Source organism: Cetorhinus maximus, chromosome 17, assembly GCF_964194155.1.
Source record: "Cetorhinus maximus chromosome 17, sCetMax3.hap1.1, whole genome shotgun sequence".
NCBI classification, from domain to species: domain Eukaryota; kingdom Metazoa; phylum Chordata; class Chondrichthyes; order Lamniformes; family Cetorhinidae; genus Cetorhinus; species Cetorhinus maximus.
The window spans coordinates 63,827,887-63,846,933 of NC_135895.1; the positions used below are offsets into that span (position 1 = coordinate 63,827,887).

The window sequence follows — 19,047 nt, forward strand, 5'->3', positions numbered from 1 at the left end:
GAAGAATCAGAATCATATCATTTTTAGATTCAAGTATCATGACAACTTTACTGCATTTCTGTAACATGATCCAATCAGAACTGCATGATCCATTTGGTTAACAGAAATGAAAGAATCAAGTATTTCCTCTTAAGGAAATAACAAGATAGGCGCAACAGAGGGCTCCTATAACTTCATCCTAACTGTACCCCTTGACGTCAACTGCAGAATTGTGACATTTTTTTCTCATTTTCCCAGCCTACAATTTAGAGTTAATTGGTGTTTGGCCAATTTTATTCTACAAGTAAGCATGCTTTGGGAAAAGGGTTACTGCACCAAAACTCATTTCACATATAACCTCAATATCCAGAGGAGTGATCTGGCATCATCCCACAGGCAAAAAAGAGAAATTACAAACATAAAGGTGAATAAAAACTGAAAATGCTCAGGAACTCGATCAACAGAAAAAAAGAAGGCCAATGTTTCAGGTGGGACCTAGTTCTCAGAGAGATCTATGCCTATCACGCAACCTTTCTCTTTTGGAGGCTGATCAACATGCTGTGGATTATATAGTCTACATACATACATACGAACATATGAATAAGAAGTAGGAGTAGGCCACTTGGCCCCTCGAGCCTGCTCCACCATTCAATAAGACCATGGCTGATCTGAATGTAACCTGAACCCCACATTCAAATATTCAAAGATTCTGCTTCCACCACCTTTTGAGCAAAGACTCACAACCCTCAGACAAAAAAATTCTCCTCATCTCTGTTTTAAATGATTGATCCCTTATTTTTAAACAGTGACCCCTAGTTCTAGATTCTCCCACAAGAGTAAACATCCTCTTCATATCTACCCTGTCAAGACCCCTCAAGATCTTAAAGGTTTGAATTAAGTCACCTCTTACTCTTCTCAATTCCAGCGGACACAAGCCTAACCAGTCCAGCCTTTCCTCATAAGATAACCTGCCCATTCCTGGTATTAGTCTAGTAAACCTTCTGTGAACTGCTTCTAAAGCGTTTACATCTTTCTTTAAATGAGACTAGTACTGTACACAATACCCCAGATGTGATCTCACCAATGCCCTGTACAAGTCAAGCATAACCTCCCTACTTTTGTAATCAATTTCCCTCACAATAAATGATAACATTCTATCAGCTTATCAGCTTTCCTAATTACCTGTTGTACCTGCATACTAATCTTTTGTGATTCATGCACTAGGACACCCAGATCCCTCTGAATCTCAGAGCTCTGCAAACTCTCACTGTTTAGATAATAATAAATAATATATATTGTACATCATATTCAAATTTAGTCCCAGAAGTGAAGTAACACTGTGTAACCTATAGCAGCTTTAAACCCATGCTACCTCCCCCACCCCAAATTATAAACTGAAAACATTAAAGCATTTAAGAAAATCAAAAGCAAGTATTTGTACTTACCCTCTGACTTGAAATGATAGCATTTTCCCAGCAAAAAGACAGGGGAGTTTCTGCTAAAATTTGTTTTGGTTCTCACAACCCAGCCTGAAGGGAGAGAAGACAGAGAAGAGTATTATTAGCTAGCAACACTACAAAGCACTTCATGCGACATTTCCAATTATTTCCAGAGCGACCCAGAAAACTTCACTCACAAACAGAATACAGAAGGCCATTGTTTTAACTTTCTTTTAAAAAAATTGCCATTGGCAAAAAGCTGCACAGTTGGCATCTAAAGAAATTAGATTTCATTAAAGCATTCAATGGCAACGGCGGGGGTGGGAGGGAGAAGCAGGCAGCGACATAAGAATTGACTTTGTTGCTGAGATGGGAGATGATATATGGGTCATTTATCGTGTTGGCACCACCAACATTTTTAAAAATACTTAAAGTGAACTGGTTGCAGAACAGGGCACCGAGCTGAATTGCACATTGAAACCTGCAATTGCCAAGCAAATATTTGCCCATTGTCTCTGAAGGCTCAGTTAATAATTCCACTATCTAGCGAGGAATTGAGTCGTGCAGACCAGTTTTTGTCCCATGTTTGTGCAAAGTTAGCTGAAGTCAGGGCAACAGTAAGAGCACTAAATTTGGTCTCAGAGCCTGGGTTAGAGAAAGGAAGTTTTAAAAAAGCTCCCATCACCGGTTGCTACCCAAGATTCCTTCTGGAAAGCATGCATGTCTGGAAGTCCGGTAAGGACAGGATCACACTCAGCTATGAAACTCAGCTGGGTTGAATATCCCTCTGAGAACGTTTACTGACATTTCATTTTATGGGGGGTGACAGTCAGAAAATTACACGCACACTTCATGATTTTAAAGATTGAAATATAGTTTATATGTACTGACATTTAAAAAAAATCTGTACTAACATTTAAAACCATGTTTTTCAAACATATTTCACACCCAAATTTAAAATACCACACATTTTATAAAACTCTATCGTGATAAGGTCTTTTGTCAAGAAAGGTTACAGAACAAACTTAGCAGCTAGAGCATTTTATTTGATTCCAAAATACTTTACACAATAATCTGAAATTTAAAGAAAATCAACTTCACTTTGTTACAGAGCAGCAGTGTAAAGGAAGTGTACTTGCATTTATATCATAGAATGATACAGCACAGAGAAGGCCATTGTGCCCTTGATACCCCTCTGAAAGAGCTATCCGATTAGTCTTCCTACCCTGCTCTTTCCCCATAGCCTTGCAAACATTTCCCCTTCAAATATTTATCCAATTCCCTTTTGAAATTTATTACTGAATTTGGTTCCACCGCCTTTCATACATGTATTCCAGATCATAACAACTAGCTGTGTAACAATTTTCTCCTACTGTCATCTCTACTTCTTTAATCTTTTAATCCTTAAATCTGCATCCTCTGGTTACCAACTTTTCTGCAACTGGAAACAGTTGCTCCTTATTTTTTCCAGAAAAACCACTTGCGATTTTGAAAATCATTAACTTACATAACGGGATAGAAAGCCACATACACAAATTTGTAGATGACAGAAGGATAGATGGCCTTGTAAATAATGTAGATGGAAGCATAATATTACAAAGAGGTATTGGTAAATTAAGTGAATGAGCAAAACTGTGACAAATGGATTTCAAAGTAGGAAAATGTGAGGTCGTCCTCTTTGGACCTAAAAATAGAACACAGTACTTTCTAAATGGTGAAAAGCTAGAAACAATGGAGGTCCAAAGAGATTTGGGAGTCCAATAATCACAAAGGCCAATGGAATGCTGGCCTTTAGATTTAGAGGAATAGAATACAAGGCAGTAAAACTCATGCTTTAGCTATACAAAGCCCTTGTTAAATCACACCTAGAGTATTGTTAGCTATTCTGGGCATCATCTGTTAGGAAGGACATATTGGCCATGGAAGGAGTGCAATGTGGCTGAAATCTTTCATCCCTGGTACCATTCTAGTGAATATCCTCTGCACTTTATTTGAAGCTTTAACATCCTTCCAAACGTTTGGTGCCCAGATTGGACACAATATTCCAGCTGGGGACTAACCAGTGTTCTTTTCAGCATAATCTTTTTGTTTTTGCATTCTTTACTTCTATTTATAAAGGCAAGGATCCCTTTATAACAGCCTTTTCAACTTGTTGTGGTACCTTCAAATACTTGTTTTTCCCTTCATTCATGAGATGTGGGGCATTGCTGACAAGACCAGCATTTATTGTCCATCTCCTAATTGCTCTTGAGAAGATAGTGGTGAGTCACCATCTTGATTCCAAATGAGTGACTTGTTAGGCCATTTCAGAGGGCAGTTTAGAGTCAACCACCTTATTGTAGGTCTGGAGTCACATTAGCCAGACCAAGAAAGAATGGCAGATTTCCTTCCCTCAAGAACATCAGATGTTTTTACGGCAATCCAGCAGTTTTACGGTCACCATTACTAACACTAGCTTTTATTTAATAAAGTGAATTTAAATTCCTCAACTGCCATGGTGGAAGCTGAACTCATGTATCTGGATCATTAGTCCAGGCCTCTGGATTACTAGTCCATAACAAAATCACGATGCTATTGTGTCTCCTAGCGTACATATATCCGCAGGTGTAACTCTGTACCTGCACCACCTTAAAATTGTACCATTTAATTTATATGGCGTCTCCTTATTCTTCTTACCAAAATAAATCGCTTCATACTTCCCTGCATTAAATTTCACCTGGTATGTTTTTCCTTTTTAACCAGTCTGTCAATGTCCTCCCACCCTCCTCACTGTTTACTACATTTCCGAGTTTTGTGTCATCTGCAAACTTTATAATTATGCCCTGTATACCCAAGTCTAGATCATTAATATATCAAAAAGAGCACTGGCCCCACATTGGTCCTAGGCAGACACCACTGCACAAATCCCTTCAAATTGAAAAACAAATGTTTACCACTACTCTCTGCTTTCTATCCCTTAGTCAATTTTCTATCAACAGAATAACTGCCACTTTAATTCCATGGGCTTCAATTTGCTAACAAGTCAAACATCTTTTAAAAGTCTGTGTAACACAACATAAATTGCATTACTGTCATCATTCCTCTCATTACTTCATCAAAAGTTAGTCAAACACAATTTGCCTTTCACAAATCCGTGTTAACTTTCATTTACTAACCCATATTTTTTCCAAGTGCCAATTAATTTTGTTCCAACTTAATGTCTTTAAAAGTTTCCCCATCACCAACTTTAGGTTCTCTTTTCATATCTTTAGTACGTCCTGAAGATCTTCACAGCCAATTAATCATATTTGAAATGGATACACTGTTGCTTTGTATGAAAATATCACAGCAAGATTTCACAAACAGCAATGAAACAAATGATTAGTTGATTTGTTTTTTGGTATACATTGCCTGAAGAATGTTAATCGGAAACCTGGGAGAACTCTTCTGCTCTTTTTTAAATAGTTCCATGGGATTTTAAGAAAGCGTTTGACAAAGTACCACATGAAAAACTGGTTAATAAAATTGAGGCTTATTGAATAGGCGGGCCAGTGTGTAACTGGATAAAAAAATATGGTTTAAGGACAGAAAGAAGCAAGTCGTGGTGGATGCTGTGAGCTGATACATACTGGCAGAAGGGATGGAAGAGGCAACATAGACTCAATTGCACAATTCTAAAGAGTGCGCAGGAACAGAGGGACCTGGGGCTCCACGTGCAATAATCTCTGAAGGCAGCAGGACCTACTGAGAGAGTGGTTTGCAAAGCATAAGCAATCTTAGACTTCATAAATAGAGGCATTGAGTACGAAAGCAGGGGAGTTATGTTGAACCTATATAAGGTTCTGCTTAGGCCCTAAATAGAGTATTGTATCTAGCTCTGGTCACTACACTTCGGGAAAAAATGTGAAGGTCCTTAAAAGGTGCAGAGGAGAATTACCAGAATGGTTCCAGGGTTGGGGTGGTTTGGTTACAAGGTTGGAAGGTTGGAAAGGTTCAGGTTGTTCTCCTCGGAGCAAAGGAAATTAAAGGCAGATTTGGTCGAGATGTACAAGATTATGACAGGCTTAGATAAGGTAGACAAGGAAAAACTCTACCCATTAGCTGATTGTACAAGGACTGGGGACCACAGATTTAAGCTTTTGGGCAAGAGATGCAGGGGAAGAATGTGAAGAAGAACGTTTTTACACTGCAAGTGGTAATGACTTGGAACTCACTGCCCACGAGGGTGGTGGATGCAGAAACAATCAATGATTTCAAAAGGAAACTGGGTGGATGCTTGAAGGAAATAAACTTGCAAGACTACAGGGACCTAGCATTGGAGCGGGACTGACTAGATTGCTCTGTGTGGAGCAGGCATGGACTTGGTGGGCCGAATGGCCCCCTTCTGTGCCATGAATTACTCTATGACTCTTCACCTGGGGGACCAGATTGAGTGTCGATAGCTTATTCAATCATAGCGATCATCACAGCCAAACCCAATTCTATCCTCATTTGACGTCCACATAGGGTCACTGAAGCAAGATCAAAAAGAGGAACCCTACCCAATGTTTCTTATCCCAGCCAAGGAGGGGCTGAGGATAACTGTACCACTTGACGGCTGTCCCAGCTGAGAACAGCAAACTTAGAGCTGGGATCAAACATGGCACTGTTCTGTGTGTATGGTTCATACGAGTCATTATTAGAGGTGATTTGTAGATTTTAAACACAGGCAGTTGTTTTGAAATTTAACAGTCCTTTGTTAACCCGATCTGTACCCTTATTCTCTTCACTCTGAACATGTACGAACAATACCTACTGTACTTCACATTGTGCCATGCTGACATAAACTTCGCCTTCAGTTTATCCACTTCATCAGGTTCGCTATCTTCCATTTTCAGCTTTTAGCAGATGTTGCCATCCCAGCTTCCCTTGCCTTGATGCAGGAACACTTTGCTGTATTCCAGAACGAAGCAGACTTCAAACACAAGACAGAGAACTCACTGAGAAACGAAAGAGTGAAATATTAGTTTTGTAACATTAAAATTGATAAGGGTTCTCATGCAATTCAAGAAACAAACATTGCTCTAATGGCTCAATGAGTAATTGCACTTTCCAATGTGAAACTGAGCTAAGAGCAGCAAGTAAACCCTCTACTCACCAGCTCCCCACACCTACCCCCAAAATGGAACAATTCCAAGGATAAGCCATTTTGCTTAAATATTTTCAACTCAAAATCATGCCCATGACAAAAACTTTTACAACAACCCATATTTATACAGCACCTTTAACATAATAAAACATCCCAAGGCACTTCACAGAAGCATTATAAAACAAGATACTGAGTCACATAAGGAGATATCAGATCAGATGACCAAAAGTTGGTCAAAGAGGTACATTTTAAGGAATGTCTTAAAAGAGAAAAATGAGGCAGAGAGGAAGTGAAGAGCAGAGAGGTAATTCTACAGCTTAGGGCCTAGTGTTATGATGTGGCAGATGATGTGTGCCAGGTGGACCAAATCCACAAGGGAAACTTCGCCACGCTATCACAACGGTTTTGCAATTTGTATTTATTACAAGATGTGTGCACTTAATTCGGAAATAATGAGCCCACCAAGACCTTGAGAGATTTTTAAAAATAAATAAAAATATTTATTAACAACATAAAAGATTTCAAGCACATACTTAAGACTACAATTACTTAATACTACAACAAATTCTAAAATTTCTAATTAACCTGACTCCCAGTTACACACCCCTTTTAAGGCAACAGTCCAGAACAGGTTTTTTTAAAAAAACCCCAGTGAGTTAACACAGTACCCACTTGACAGTGGAATTCCAAATAACTTCCTCCAACTTTAGTTACTGGACACAGCAGACTTATGTACAAAATGGCTGGAGGCTTCTTCTTCAAGGCTGTTTCACACATTCCTGTTAGATCTTACATGGCCCCCACCATCGCCTTTCATTCTCCTTTCTATATGTTTCTCTTTAATATGTAACTTCCATTGTTCAATGTGTCTTTGGAACTGTACCTTTCCCATAATATAAAAACGTTCATGTTGGCCCAATATTGTCAGTAACCTTTGGGGAAAATAAACACACTCCTTAGCCTTACTTATCTGGCTAGTTGTAAACAGACTAACATCCCTTCAAAATCCAAACAATCCCTTCAATTATCTGAAAATGCAAATTCCCTTCACACCTTATATGATAAGACAGCATTCATGTTTACTCATTAGCGTCACAAGTACATTTTGATACCTAGTTTCTTCTGATAATTTCAAGCTTGCAGTCTACCTGACTCCAAATGTAATTAAACCACACAGACAGAACCATCTACACTCACACCCATAAACCTATTTTACAACAAACACCAGAGAAAATCATGAAAATTATTATCCTTTCATAGCACTAGGCAACTGAAAGCATGGTCACCAATGATGCAGCAATTGAAATCGGGGGTGCACAAGAAGCCAGAATTAGAAGAGTACAGATATCTTAGAGAAATAAAGCTACCCAAATATGGCTTCATTACCTTAATACTAACCATACACAATTAAGTAGACACTTCAAAAACACAATTTTAGATAGAGAAAAAATATTTTGAAAACTTTGTTCATACTTTTCTTCCCTCATTCCTGTTATTTTGTCTTAATATTTACTTTATTTCTAACATATTAACTTGATGGTGGCAAGACAAGTGGACAAGGTGGTCAAGAAAGCATATGGAATGCTATCCTTTATTGGGCGAGGTATTGAATACAAAAGCAGGGGTGCAATGATGGAACTGTATAAACCGCTGGTCAGACCACAGCTGGAATTTTGTGTACAGTTCTGGTCACCATGTTACAGGGAGGAAATAATTGCTCTGGAGAGAGTGCAGAGGAGATTTAAGAGAATGTTGTCAAAGCTTGAAAACTGCAGCTATGAGGAGAGATTGGATAGGCTAGGGTTGTTTTCCTTAGAACTGAGGAGGCTAAGGGGTGACCTAATTGAAGTGCACAAAATTATGAGGGGCCTAGATAGGGTTAACAGGAAAGACTTGTTTCCCCTTGCTGAGGGGTCAATTACCAGGGGGCATAGATTTAAGGTGATTGGTAGAAGGATTAGAGGGAACATGAGGAAAAAAGTTTTCACCCAGAGGGTGGTGGGCTTCTGGAATTCACTGCCTAAGTTGGTGATTGAGGCTGAAACATTCAACTCATTTAGAAGGTACCTGGATCTGCATCTGAAGCACTGTAACCTGCAAGGCTACAGACCAGGTGCTGGAAAGTGAGAATAAAATGAGCAGCTAGTTTCTTTTTTCTCTTTTTGGCCAGCGCAGACACGAGGGATTGAAAGGCCTCTTTCTGCACCCTAACTTTTCTATGGTTCTCTGGTATTCTCTAACATCTAAAACCGCGATTTTAAAAACATACCTGTTTTACTCCATCATTCTGACATTTTTGTCCATAAAGTCAACACGTGGAAATATGTTTTTTTTAATTCATTCCTGAGATTTGGGCATTGAAGGTAAGATCAGCATGTATTATCCATCCATATATGATTGGCTGAAAATAGCTCCAAAGATGGTTTTATTCAGCTAATCGAGGTTTGAATTGCAAATATTGATGACTGCATTTATTTATAAGTGCAACCACTGAACAATTTATTTCATCAGCAATGCCAGCACCCCAACAACATCAAGAAAAATGGTCATTTCATTCTGAAATGAGCTCCAAACAGAAAGGTTACTAAGTTATGCCACATGAGCAAGGGTCACAAATTGGATCAATAGGAAGGAGAGTTAATTATAAAAATTTCAGCAGTTGTTTGTAATGAGGTATAATTGAAGAGTTAAGTCTAGGATTGCAGCAATGTTTAGATAAAAGACAAAGAGGACAAAGAAGATAAAACACTTAGACTTAGGGTCCTGTCTTGATCTATAATTAATTATGGAAACATAGGAAGCAGGAGTAGGACATTCAGCCCATCGAGCCTCCAGCATTCAGATCATGGTTAATCATCCGCCTTTGTACCATTTTCCCCCACTACCAACATATCCCTTGATGTCATTAGTAACTCCGTTTTGAATATATTCAATGATTGAGGTTCCACAGCCCTCTGGGGGAGAGAATTCCAAACATTCACCACCTTCTGAGTGAAGAAATTCCTCCTCATCTCATTCTTGAATGGCCTGCCCCTGTTCTGAGACTGTGTCCCCTAGTTCTAGACTCACCAGCCAGGGGAAACATCTTATCCTCACCTACCCTGTCACGTCCTGTAAGAATTTTGTATGTTTCAATGAGATCATCGCTCATTCTTTGAAACTCTAGAGAATACAGGCTCAGTTTCCTCATAAGACAATTCTGCCATCCCTGGGGTTAGTCTGGTGACTCTCCGTTACACTGCCTCCATGGCAAGTACATCCTTCCTTCGATAAAGAGACCAAAACTGTACACAATTCTCCAGGTGAGGTCTCACCAAGGCTCTATACAAATGCAGCAAGACATCTTTACTCCTGTACTCAAAGCCCTTTGCGATGATGGTCAACATACCATTTGCCTTCCCAATTACTTGCTTATCTGCATGCTAGCTTTTAGTGACTCATGAACAAGGACACCCAGGTCCCTGTGGACATCAACATATTAAAGAAATACTCTGTCTTTCTGGTTTTTTTTGACCAAAGCAGATAACTTCACACTTATTTACATTATATTCCATCTGCCACATTCTTGCCCCTTCACTCAGCCTGTTTAAATCCCCTTGAAGCCTCCTTGCATCCTCCTCAAAACTCTCATTCCCTAGTTTTGTGTCATCAGCAAATTTGGATGTATTACATTTGGCCCCCAAATCATTTATAATGATTGTAAACAGCTGTGGTCCAAGCACTGATCCTTGCAGTACCCCACTAGTAACAGCCTGCCATCCCGAGAATGACCCACTTATTCCTACTCTGTTTTCTGTCTGTTAACCAATTCTCAATCCACAGCAATATATTACCCCCAATCCCATGTGCTCTAATTTTGTTTACTAACCTCCTGTGTGGAGCCTTATCGAAAGCCTTCTGAAAATCCAAATATACCATATCCACTATGCTACAGGTAACATGCTCAAAAACTCCAAAAGGTTTGTCAAACATGATTTCCCTTTCATAAATCCATGTTGACATTGCCCAATCATATCATTTTTTTTTTAAGTGTCCACCTATCACATACTTTATAACAGATTCTAACATTTTCCCTACTACTGACGTCAAACTAACAGGTCTGTAGTTCTCTGTTTTCTCTCTCCCTCCCTTCTTAAATGCTGGGGTTACATTTACTACTTTGCAGTCTGCAGGATTCTTTCCAGGGTCTATAGAGTTTTGAAAGATAACACTAAACGCATCCACAATCTCTACAGCAACCTCCTTCAAAACTGAGATTTAGCTCATCTGGTCCAGGGGATTTATCAACCTTCAAACCAATTAATTTTTCAAGTGCTACCTCTTTATTAATACTATTTTCTTTCAGCTCCTCATTTTCACAAGTCCCTTGGCTCCCTCGTATTTCTGGGAGATTTTCTATATCGTCCTTCGTGAAGACCGGCAAAGTGATCATTTAGTTTCTCCACCATTTCCCTATTCTCCACTGACAAATTCTTCTGTCTCCACCTGTAAGGGGCCTACATTTGACCTTGCTAATCTTTTCCTTTCCATATACCTAAAGAAGCTTTTACAGCCTGCCTTTATGTTGCTTGCTAGCTTGCATTCATATTCTCTTTTCCTTTTATCAGTTTTATAGTCATCCTTTGCTGGATTCTAAAGTGCTCCCAATCATTGGGCTTACCAATTTTCTTTGCTGCTGGTAGGCAGAGGAGAGAAACAGTCTGTGATTGGAGGAGGAGCAGCACAGGCGGCAGTATGTGTGTTCTGGAGGAAGAGGTAATGGGGAGGAGGGGGTGGTGAGGGGAAAAGAGGGGGCCGGGGGAAGACTTGCGGTCAAGGACAAGGGAGGTGTTGTGGTGTGTGAGGGACAAGAGGTATGGGGGCAGAGAAGTATGGGGGAGGACAGGTATGGGGGAAGCAATGGGGGGCACAGGAGACGGTGGTGGGGAAACAGTATATGGAACATATCTTTTTATTTTTCTTTTGGACTGGGAACTAAAATTACAATGGTTGCTATTGAAAGACATGTTCACTGGAACAGGATCAGAGATATATACAACGTTGCAGTCCTGGAACAGAGTGTGCCATGAAAGACGGGATGGTGCCAGAAAGGAGTCCTGGACCAAGGCAGCTGCCTGACAACAGCATTTTAGTTGGCTCCTGGCCAGGTGACCAGGGTTTCTGTGAAGAACAGTGCAGCTGAATAGCTCTTAGCCTGAAAGGGAAAAGACCTAAAACCTCTCGTGTGTGTGTGTGTGTAGAACAGCGGGGCTTGATATTACAGTGCACTATCCCCAGTGAAGGCTGCTTCAACAGCATCTTCCAAACCCAGAACCACTACCATCTAGAAGGACAAGGGCAGGGAATTGGTGGGAACACCACCACCTGGAAGTTGCCCTCCAAGTCACCCAAATCCTAAGGAGGGGGGGTGCAGGTGAAGAGGAGGGTGAGGAGAGGGACGCACAGAGGCAGGGGGGGGGGGGGGGGGGGGGGGGCGGGGGTGGAACGGGTTTCGGGGGGGGGTGGAATTGGTGTGAGGGCAGAGGATGGAGTGGTTGGCGGCTGGGTGGGGAGCAAGATACTGGCTGCCGGGTAGGGCGGGGAGAGGCTGGCTGCCAGGTCTTGTGGGGTTGGTAGTGGCTGGCTGCAGTCCGGGTGGGGAAGGGAGTGGCTGCTGTGCAACGTGCGTTGACACTGTCGAGCCAAGAGAGGTTGGATGGAGTGGTGCGTGTGGCAATGATGCGGGTGAAGAGACTCGGTGTGGGAGAGTGAGTGAGTGTGGGAGAGAGTGAGCAAGTGACTTAAGTGCGGGAGAGAGTGCGCGCAAGTGAGTGAGCTTGGGAGCATGTGTGTGTCTGGCTCACTCGCAGAATTCCCAATCACACTCTCTCCCATCAGCACACACCAACATGCAATCATACTCACGCACTGGATGACGGTGAGTGAGTAAGTAACCATCAAGAGATTGGGAGTGAGCCAGACAAACAGACTCTCACTCTCTAATGCTCATCTTTATTGATTGCTCTATTTTAATTATCTGTTTATTGCTTTAACATTGCTTTAGTTTTGCTCAACATGTTGTTTCTTTTCTTCATACCTCAACTTTATTTTGAAATTCATATTTAATGTTGTGCCAAACCTTATATTTACAAAATTTGCTCATCAGCCCCTTGATGGAGAAAAAAAATGGAACTTTGCCCCCCCCGCCCATCCCCAAGTGAAAAGGTTGGACAAGCTTGTTCTCGTGCTTTATTCTTCACCAACTCTCTTGTGTTGACATAGTAATATAGGATTGTCACCTAAAGGTGAAAGCTAGAAAAACAACCTTTTTTGGGCATAAAACTAAAATCCTTGTGGCTATTGTGGAAAATTGCAGAAGTCAATTTTAAATTGTTGGGGTACAATGACCCTCTAATGTTCTCTGAGTTTGAACCCATATGACCAATGGTAGAATGAGGTTGATATGTGGACCCAGGTTACTACTTCAGAAAAGAGAAAACAAGGCATGGGCTTGGTGTTGTAGCTTCCTGCACAAAGTAAAATCAGAAATAAGTTATTCTCTGAGATAGATGTGAGTCAGTTAGATGCTGTTGAAGATTTGCAGTTTCTAACAGAATATGATGGTACTTACAAGAAAGATCAGCTGTTAACTTTCCATGAGGCCTGGTTAGAATTTTTTTTCCACTCACTCACGGGACGTGGGCTTCGCTGGTTGTGCCAGCATTTACTGCCCATCCCTAGCTGCCCAGTGAAAGTGGTGGTGAGCTGCCTCCTTGAACCACTGCAGTCCATGTGGTGTAGGTACATCTACTGTGCTGTTAGGGAGTTCCAGGATTTTGACCCAACAACAGTGAAGGAACGGCTATATATTTTCAAGTCAGGATGGTAAGTGGTTTAGAGGGGACCTTCCAGGTGGTGGTGTTCCCACGTATCTGCTGTCCTTGTCCTTCTAGATGGTACGGGTCGTGGGTTTGGAAGGTGCTGTCTAAGGAGCCTTGGTAAATTCCTACAGTGCATCTTGTAGATGGTACACACTGCTGTTACTGTACGTCAAGGATGGAGGGAGTGAATGTTTGTGGATGTGGTGCCAATCAAGCGGGCTGTTTTGTCCTGGATGGTGTCAAGCTTCTTGAGTGTTGTGGGAGCTGTACTCATTCAGGCAGTGGGGAGTATTCCATTACACTCCTGACTTGTGCCTTGTAGACGGTGGACAGGCTTTGGGGAGTCAGCAGGTGAGTTACTCGTCGTAGGATTACTAGCCTTTGACCTGCTCTTGCCACAGCATTTATATGGCTAGTCCAGTTCAGGTTCTGGTCAATGGTAACCCCCAGGACGTTGATAGTGGGGGATTCAGTGATGGTAATGCCAATGAACGTCAATGGGAGATGGTTAGATTCTGTCTTGTTGGAGATGGTCATTGCTTGGCACTTGTCTGGCGCTAATGTTACTTGCCACTGGTCAGCCCATACCTGGATATTGTCCAGGTCTTGCTGCATTTGGACATGGACTGTTTCAGCACCTGATGACCGCACAATGTTCAGCACCATTCGTGACTTATCAGCGAACATCCCCACTTCTGACCTTATGATGGAAGGAAGGTCATTGATGAAGCAGCAGAAGGTGGTTGGGCTGAGCACACTACCCTGAGGAACTCCTGCAGTAATGTCCTGGAGCTGAGATGACTGACCTCCAACAGCCACAACCATCTTCCTTTGATTAGATATGATTCCAACGATTGGAGAGTTTTCCCCCTGATCCCCATTGACTCCAGTTTTGCTAGGGTTCCTTGATGCCACACTCGGTCAAATGTGGCCTTGATGTCACGGGCAGTCACTCTCACCTCACCTTGTGAGTTCAGCTCTACTGTCAATGTTTAAACCAAGGCAGTAATGAGGTCTGGAGCGGAGTGGCCTTGGTGGAATCCAAACTGGGCATCAGAGAGACGGATATTGCTAAGCAACTGCTGCTTGATAGCACTGTTGATGACCCCTTCCATTACTTTATTGATGATCGAGAGTAGATTGATAAGGAGGTAATTGGCTGGGTTGGATTTGTCCTGCTTTGTGTGTACAGGACATACCTGGGCAATTTTCCACATGGCCGGGTAGATGCTAGTGTTGTAGCTGTACTGGAACAGCTTGGCTAGGGGCGTGGCAAGTTCTGGAGCACAAATCTTCAGTACTATTGCCGGAATATTGTCAGGCCCTATAGCCTTTGCAGTGTCCAGTGCCTCAGCCTTTTCTTGACATCTCCGGAGGCGGCTGAGATGGATCATCCACTTGGCACTTCTGGCTGAAGATTGTAACAAATGCTTCAGTCTTATCTTTTGCACTGAAGTGCTGGACTCCCCCATCATTGAGGATGTGGATATTTGTGAAGCCCCCTCCTCCAGTGAGTTGTTTCATTGTCCACCACCATCCATGACTGGATGTGGCAGGACTGCAGAGCTTAGATCAGTTCCGTTGGTTGTAGGATCGCTTAGCTCTGTCAATCACTTGCTGCTTATGCTGTTTGGCATGCAAGTAGTCCTGTGTTGTAGCTTCATCAGGTCTACACCTCATATTTAGATATGTCTGTTGCTGCTCCTGGCATGCCCTCCTGCACTCTTCATTGAACCAGGATTGATCCGCTGGCTTGATGGTAATGACAGAGTGGGCCATTTGCCGGGCCATGAGGTTACAGATTGTGTTCGAGTACAATTCTGCAGCTGCTGATGGCCCACGGCCTTATGGATGCCCAGTCTTGAGTGCTCGATCTGTTCGAAATCTATCCCATTTAGTTAGTGCCACACAACACGATCGAGCGCATCCTCAATGTGAAGGCGGGACTTTGTCTCCACAACGACTGTGCAGTGGTCACTCCTACTGATACTGTCATGGACAGATGCATCTGCGGCAGGCAGGTTGGTGAGGATGAGGTCAAGTATGTTTTTCCCACTTGTTGGTTCTCTCACCACCTGCTGCAGACCCAGTCTAGCAGCTATGTCCTTTAGGACTCGGCCAGTTCGATCAGCAGTGGTGCTACCAAGCCACTCTTGTTGATGGACATTGAAGTCGCCCACCCAGAATACATTCTGCGTCCTTGCCACCCTCAGTGCTTTCTCCAAGTGATGTTCAACATGGAAGAGCACTGATTCATTAGCTGAGGGAGGGCAGTACGTGGTAATCAGGAGGAGGTTTCCTTGCCCATGTTTGACCTGATGCCAAAAGACTTCATAGGACTCAGGGTCAATGTTAAGGACTCACAGGGCAATGCCCTCACGACCGTATACCATTGTGCCGCTGCCTTGATAGATTATTGGAAAATTAATAAACATTCCGTGGAAGAACATATCATGAACTTTGATAACCTTTTGTACAATTTGTTAGAGTTCAATTTAGGGAACCTGGGTTTGGTACTAGCGTTTGAATGACTAGATTGCACTATGGTGTCTCACATGGACAGGCAAGTGGTTCTAACTGATGCCCGGTTCTCAGAAAGGCAGCTGCTGTTGAACACTGGCTGCTATCTTCAAAAAGGATCCTGGGGAAATGGTAATTCCCTTCGGTCTTCATGGAGTAAATGAGGTATTCCACTGTGACACAAAGAATAGAAGACTTGATGGTTACCAGGTTTCTACAAAGTCCAGACACCATCACAGGAGCCAATGTGACTGAAGGATTGAAAGTAGGCAGAATGATGTTATGAAAGCACATACGGCAAATCTGGTCATGTCAGCAGAACGTGAAATTGGAACAGTAATAATAGGAATGCCCAAGGAAACATTAATAGGTGCTTTAGATGTGACTCTAAGTATCATGATGTGGTGAACTGCTCAGAATGAACAGGCAGGGTCTTTGAAATGACACATGAGGAAGAGGATAAAGATAACAATGAATCTGAACAGGTTATACTGGTCACAAGGAGTTTTAATATTGTGATAAATGTATTAGTTGTGAACTCCTTTTAATTATGCACTATTTAATAGTGCCTATACTTCAATGGTATTTACACAGAAGTGATGATTGAAACAAGGTTAAGGATTATCAAAGTACTACTTGCTTTAGGTTTGGCAATGACAGCATCTTGAGGTCACTCCAAGAGTTGTAATTCCATGTAAAATATCTGGAGTAAGCCATTTTATAAGTACTCATGAAGTGTCTAGTGAGATATCTTTGCTGTTGAGTAAATCTTCTGTGAAAAAGGCACAAATGAAGCTTGACAATTATTTTTGGGAAATCAGTTAATTTGCAATCGCAACATTATTTAATCCCCTCAACAACTGTGACAATTACTAGGTTAAAAGAATATAAATGTAAGTTGCTGTTCACTGTACAGCCTAGAAGGACACCACAAAGAAATATTCACCTTAAAAATGAATAGGACACTTTAACCACAGGTTTTATTCGCAGAGTATGTTACTGTCTTGGTTCCAAGCCATTGCATTTTCTGCCCTATTTGAATCTTACCGTGAAGATAATACCACTTCAAATTCAAACGGAGAAGAAATTGATATTAAAATACAAATCAACCAGAGTGACATTACAATTGCCACTTTCTGCCAAGTAACCAGGCTTTTGCAGAATTATCAGCTATGCTTTCTCTTTTAATATGGTACATCAAAGAAACAGCTGGGATAAGGTTGACAAGAAAATATCAAAATTTAAACTGCAATTGCTTCACTCTCCTTACCCTGGCCCCACACAGTTTTGGATATGGTAAAATACTCCCTCCACTACCGACACACAGTGGCAGCAGTGAGTACCATCTACAAGATGCACTGCAGGAATTCACCAAGGCTCCTTAGACAGCACCTTCCAAACCCACAACCACTGCCACCTAGAAGGACAAGGGCAGCAGATAGGTGGGAATACCACCACATGGAAGTTCCCGAACAAGTCACTCACCATCCTGACTTGGAAATATATCGCCGTTCCTTCATTGTCGCTGAGTCAAAATCCTGGAACTCCCTTCCTAACAGCACTGTGGGTGTACCAATACCACATGGCCTGCAGCAGTTCAAGAAGGCAGCTCACCACCACCTTCTCAAGGGCAGCTAGGGATGGGCAATAAATGCTGGCCTAACCAGCAAAGTCCACGTCCCGTGAATTAATTTTTTAAAAATGCCAATCAAAGCTGGATATAGAATAAAGTGCAGCATAGGTCACACATCAGTCATTTAAAACAATTAAGAGATGTGTTAGCTCATCAATAACAGTACTCTAAAATGACACCAAGGCTACAGAAAAAAAAGTAGTGTTTAACCTTTTTGGTGCCTTTACCAGCTGGGCAGTTTCCCACCCAGATGGCCACATACAGGAATCAAAAATGATCCACGGTGCTGTTTGTATTCAGCAACAAAGAAGCTAAATCAGTAATTGCTAAGGTTTCCCTCCGTAGTCTTCCACCAGGGAATTTTCACAGGAGGTGCACAATAAGTGCATTCGATGATCACATTAATTTAAAAAGTTCAACAGATTTTCCCCAAATGAATCCTTAGAGGGCAGAGAGATTAAGGTTTGTGGAAGATTGTTGATTGTTCTTGGGAAAGAGGAGTTAGCAAAAAAAGCGCCTTGCTCAGTCACTTTTGGGCTTAATGTGCTACATAAAAATATTTAATTGTTCATTCAAAACTTCATAGAGGCATGGCAACCTATGGGGCTTTTCTTCAGTTCAAGGGGCTTTGCCAGCCCAGCAACGTGACCAACTGGGAGATATTAGTATCTCATAATTAATTGTTTTAACAAAATGAGCTGCCTGGTGTTGAACTTTCTCAGGAAGGGTGATGTTTTTAGCAGTACATGGCTCCAAAGTGTCTATTCTATACTCTTAAGTGTGGTCTAACCAATGTCTGGTATACCATTTCCTTTACTGTAGTTCAAGAGTGACAGAAGTTCTGTTTCATGAATCCAAATTTTTAAATGGCAATTGGCTCGTGAAATAATGCACTGTTATGGTGGACTATACGACGCTGCCTTTCAGAGACTACTCAGTGTAGTTTTCATTTGCTTCGCTTGTCAATCATGCAGCGACACTGAACAGAAAACGGCTGAACAACAGCAAACACCCGAGTCAAAAAAAATTACCGATAAACCAGGCACAAGTCACTTGTGCCGACAGCAAACTCCATCTGGTGAAGTAGACTTGTACATACCATCACTGCGCGATTTCCATTTTGATGCACAGTATGAATATTATTCATATTCACAGGGAACACGACACAGCAGCGCCGCTTCCGGCGCCGTGCTCCTTCCCCAAGATGGCGCCACCGAACATCCGGGACCAGGGGAGGAACTGCGCATGTGCGGCACCGACTTCACGTGACGTGTAGATTGGACCGGAAGCATACGCTGCACAATTGCAAGACTGCAAATATCATTTAGTATACATTGTAAATATACTGCACAACATGGATTACAAATATCATAGTACACATTATAAATATACTGCACAACAAGGATTGCAAATATGGTACACAATATAAATATAGTGCACAAGGATTGCAAGTACACATTATAAATATTCTGAACAGGATTGCAAATATCATATAGTACACATTATTCA

The 19,047-nt window shown here is 41.8% G+C and overlaps 1 protein-coding gene across 3 annotated transcripts in view; it reads right to left on the reverse strand.

Annotated features, from left to right (window-relative positions):
- The window catches only part of atg4c (autophagy related 4C, cysteine peptidase), a 72,892-nt gene extending 54,129 nt beyond the window's left edge, over positions 1–18,763 (reverse strand). For 2 of the 3 annotated variants that reach the window (XM_078561324.1, XM_078561322.1), the window contains exons 1-3: positions 18,638–18,763; positions 6,193–6,376; positions 1,425–1,508 (exon numbers count right to left, since the gene is read on the reverse strand). In XM_078561324.1, the coding sequence (XP_078417450.1) occupies positions 1,425–1,508; positions 6,193–6,268 (160 nt within the window). In that variant the 5' untranslated portion in view covers positions 6,269–6,376; positions 18,638–18,763. The remainder of the gene's footprint in view (positions 1–1,424; positions 1,509–6,192; positions 6,377–18,637) is intronic. The other variant, XM_078561323.1, reaches the window with a different exon arrangement.
- Between the last annotated feature and the right edge of the window lie 284 nt (positions 18,764–19,047).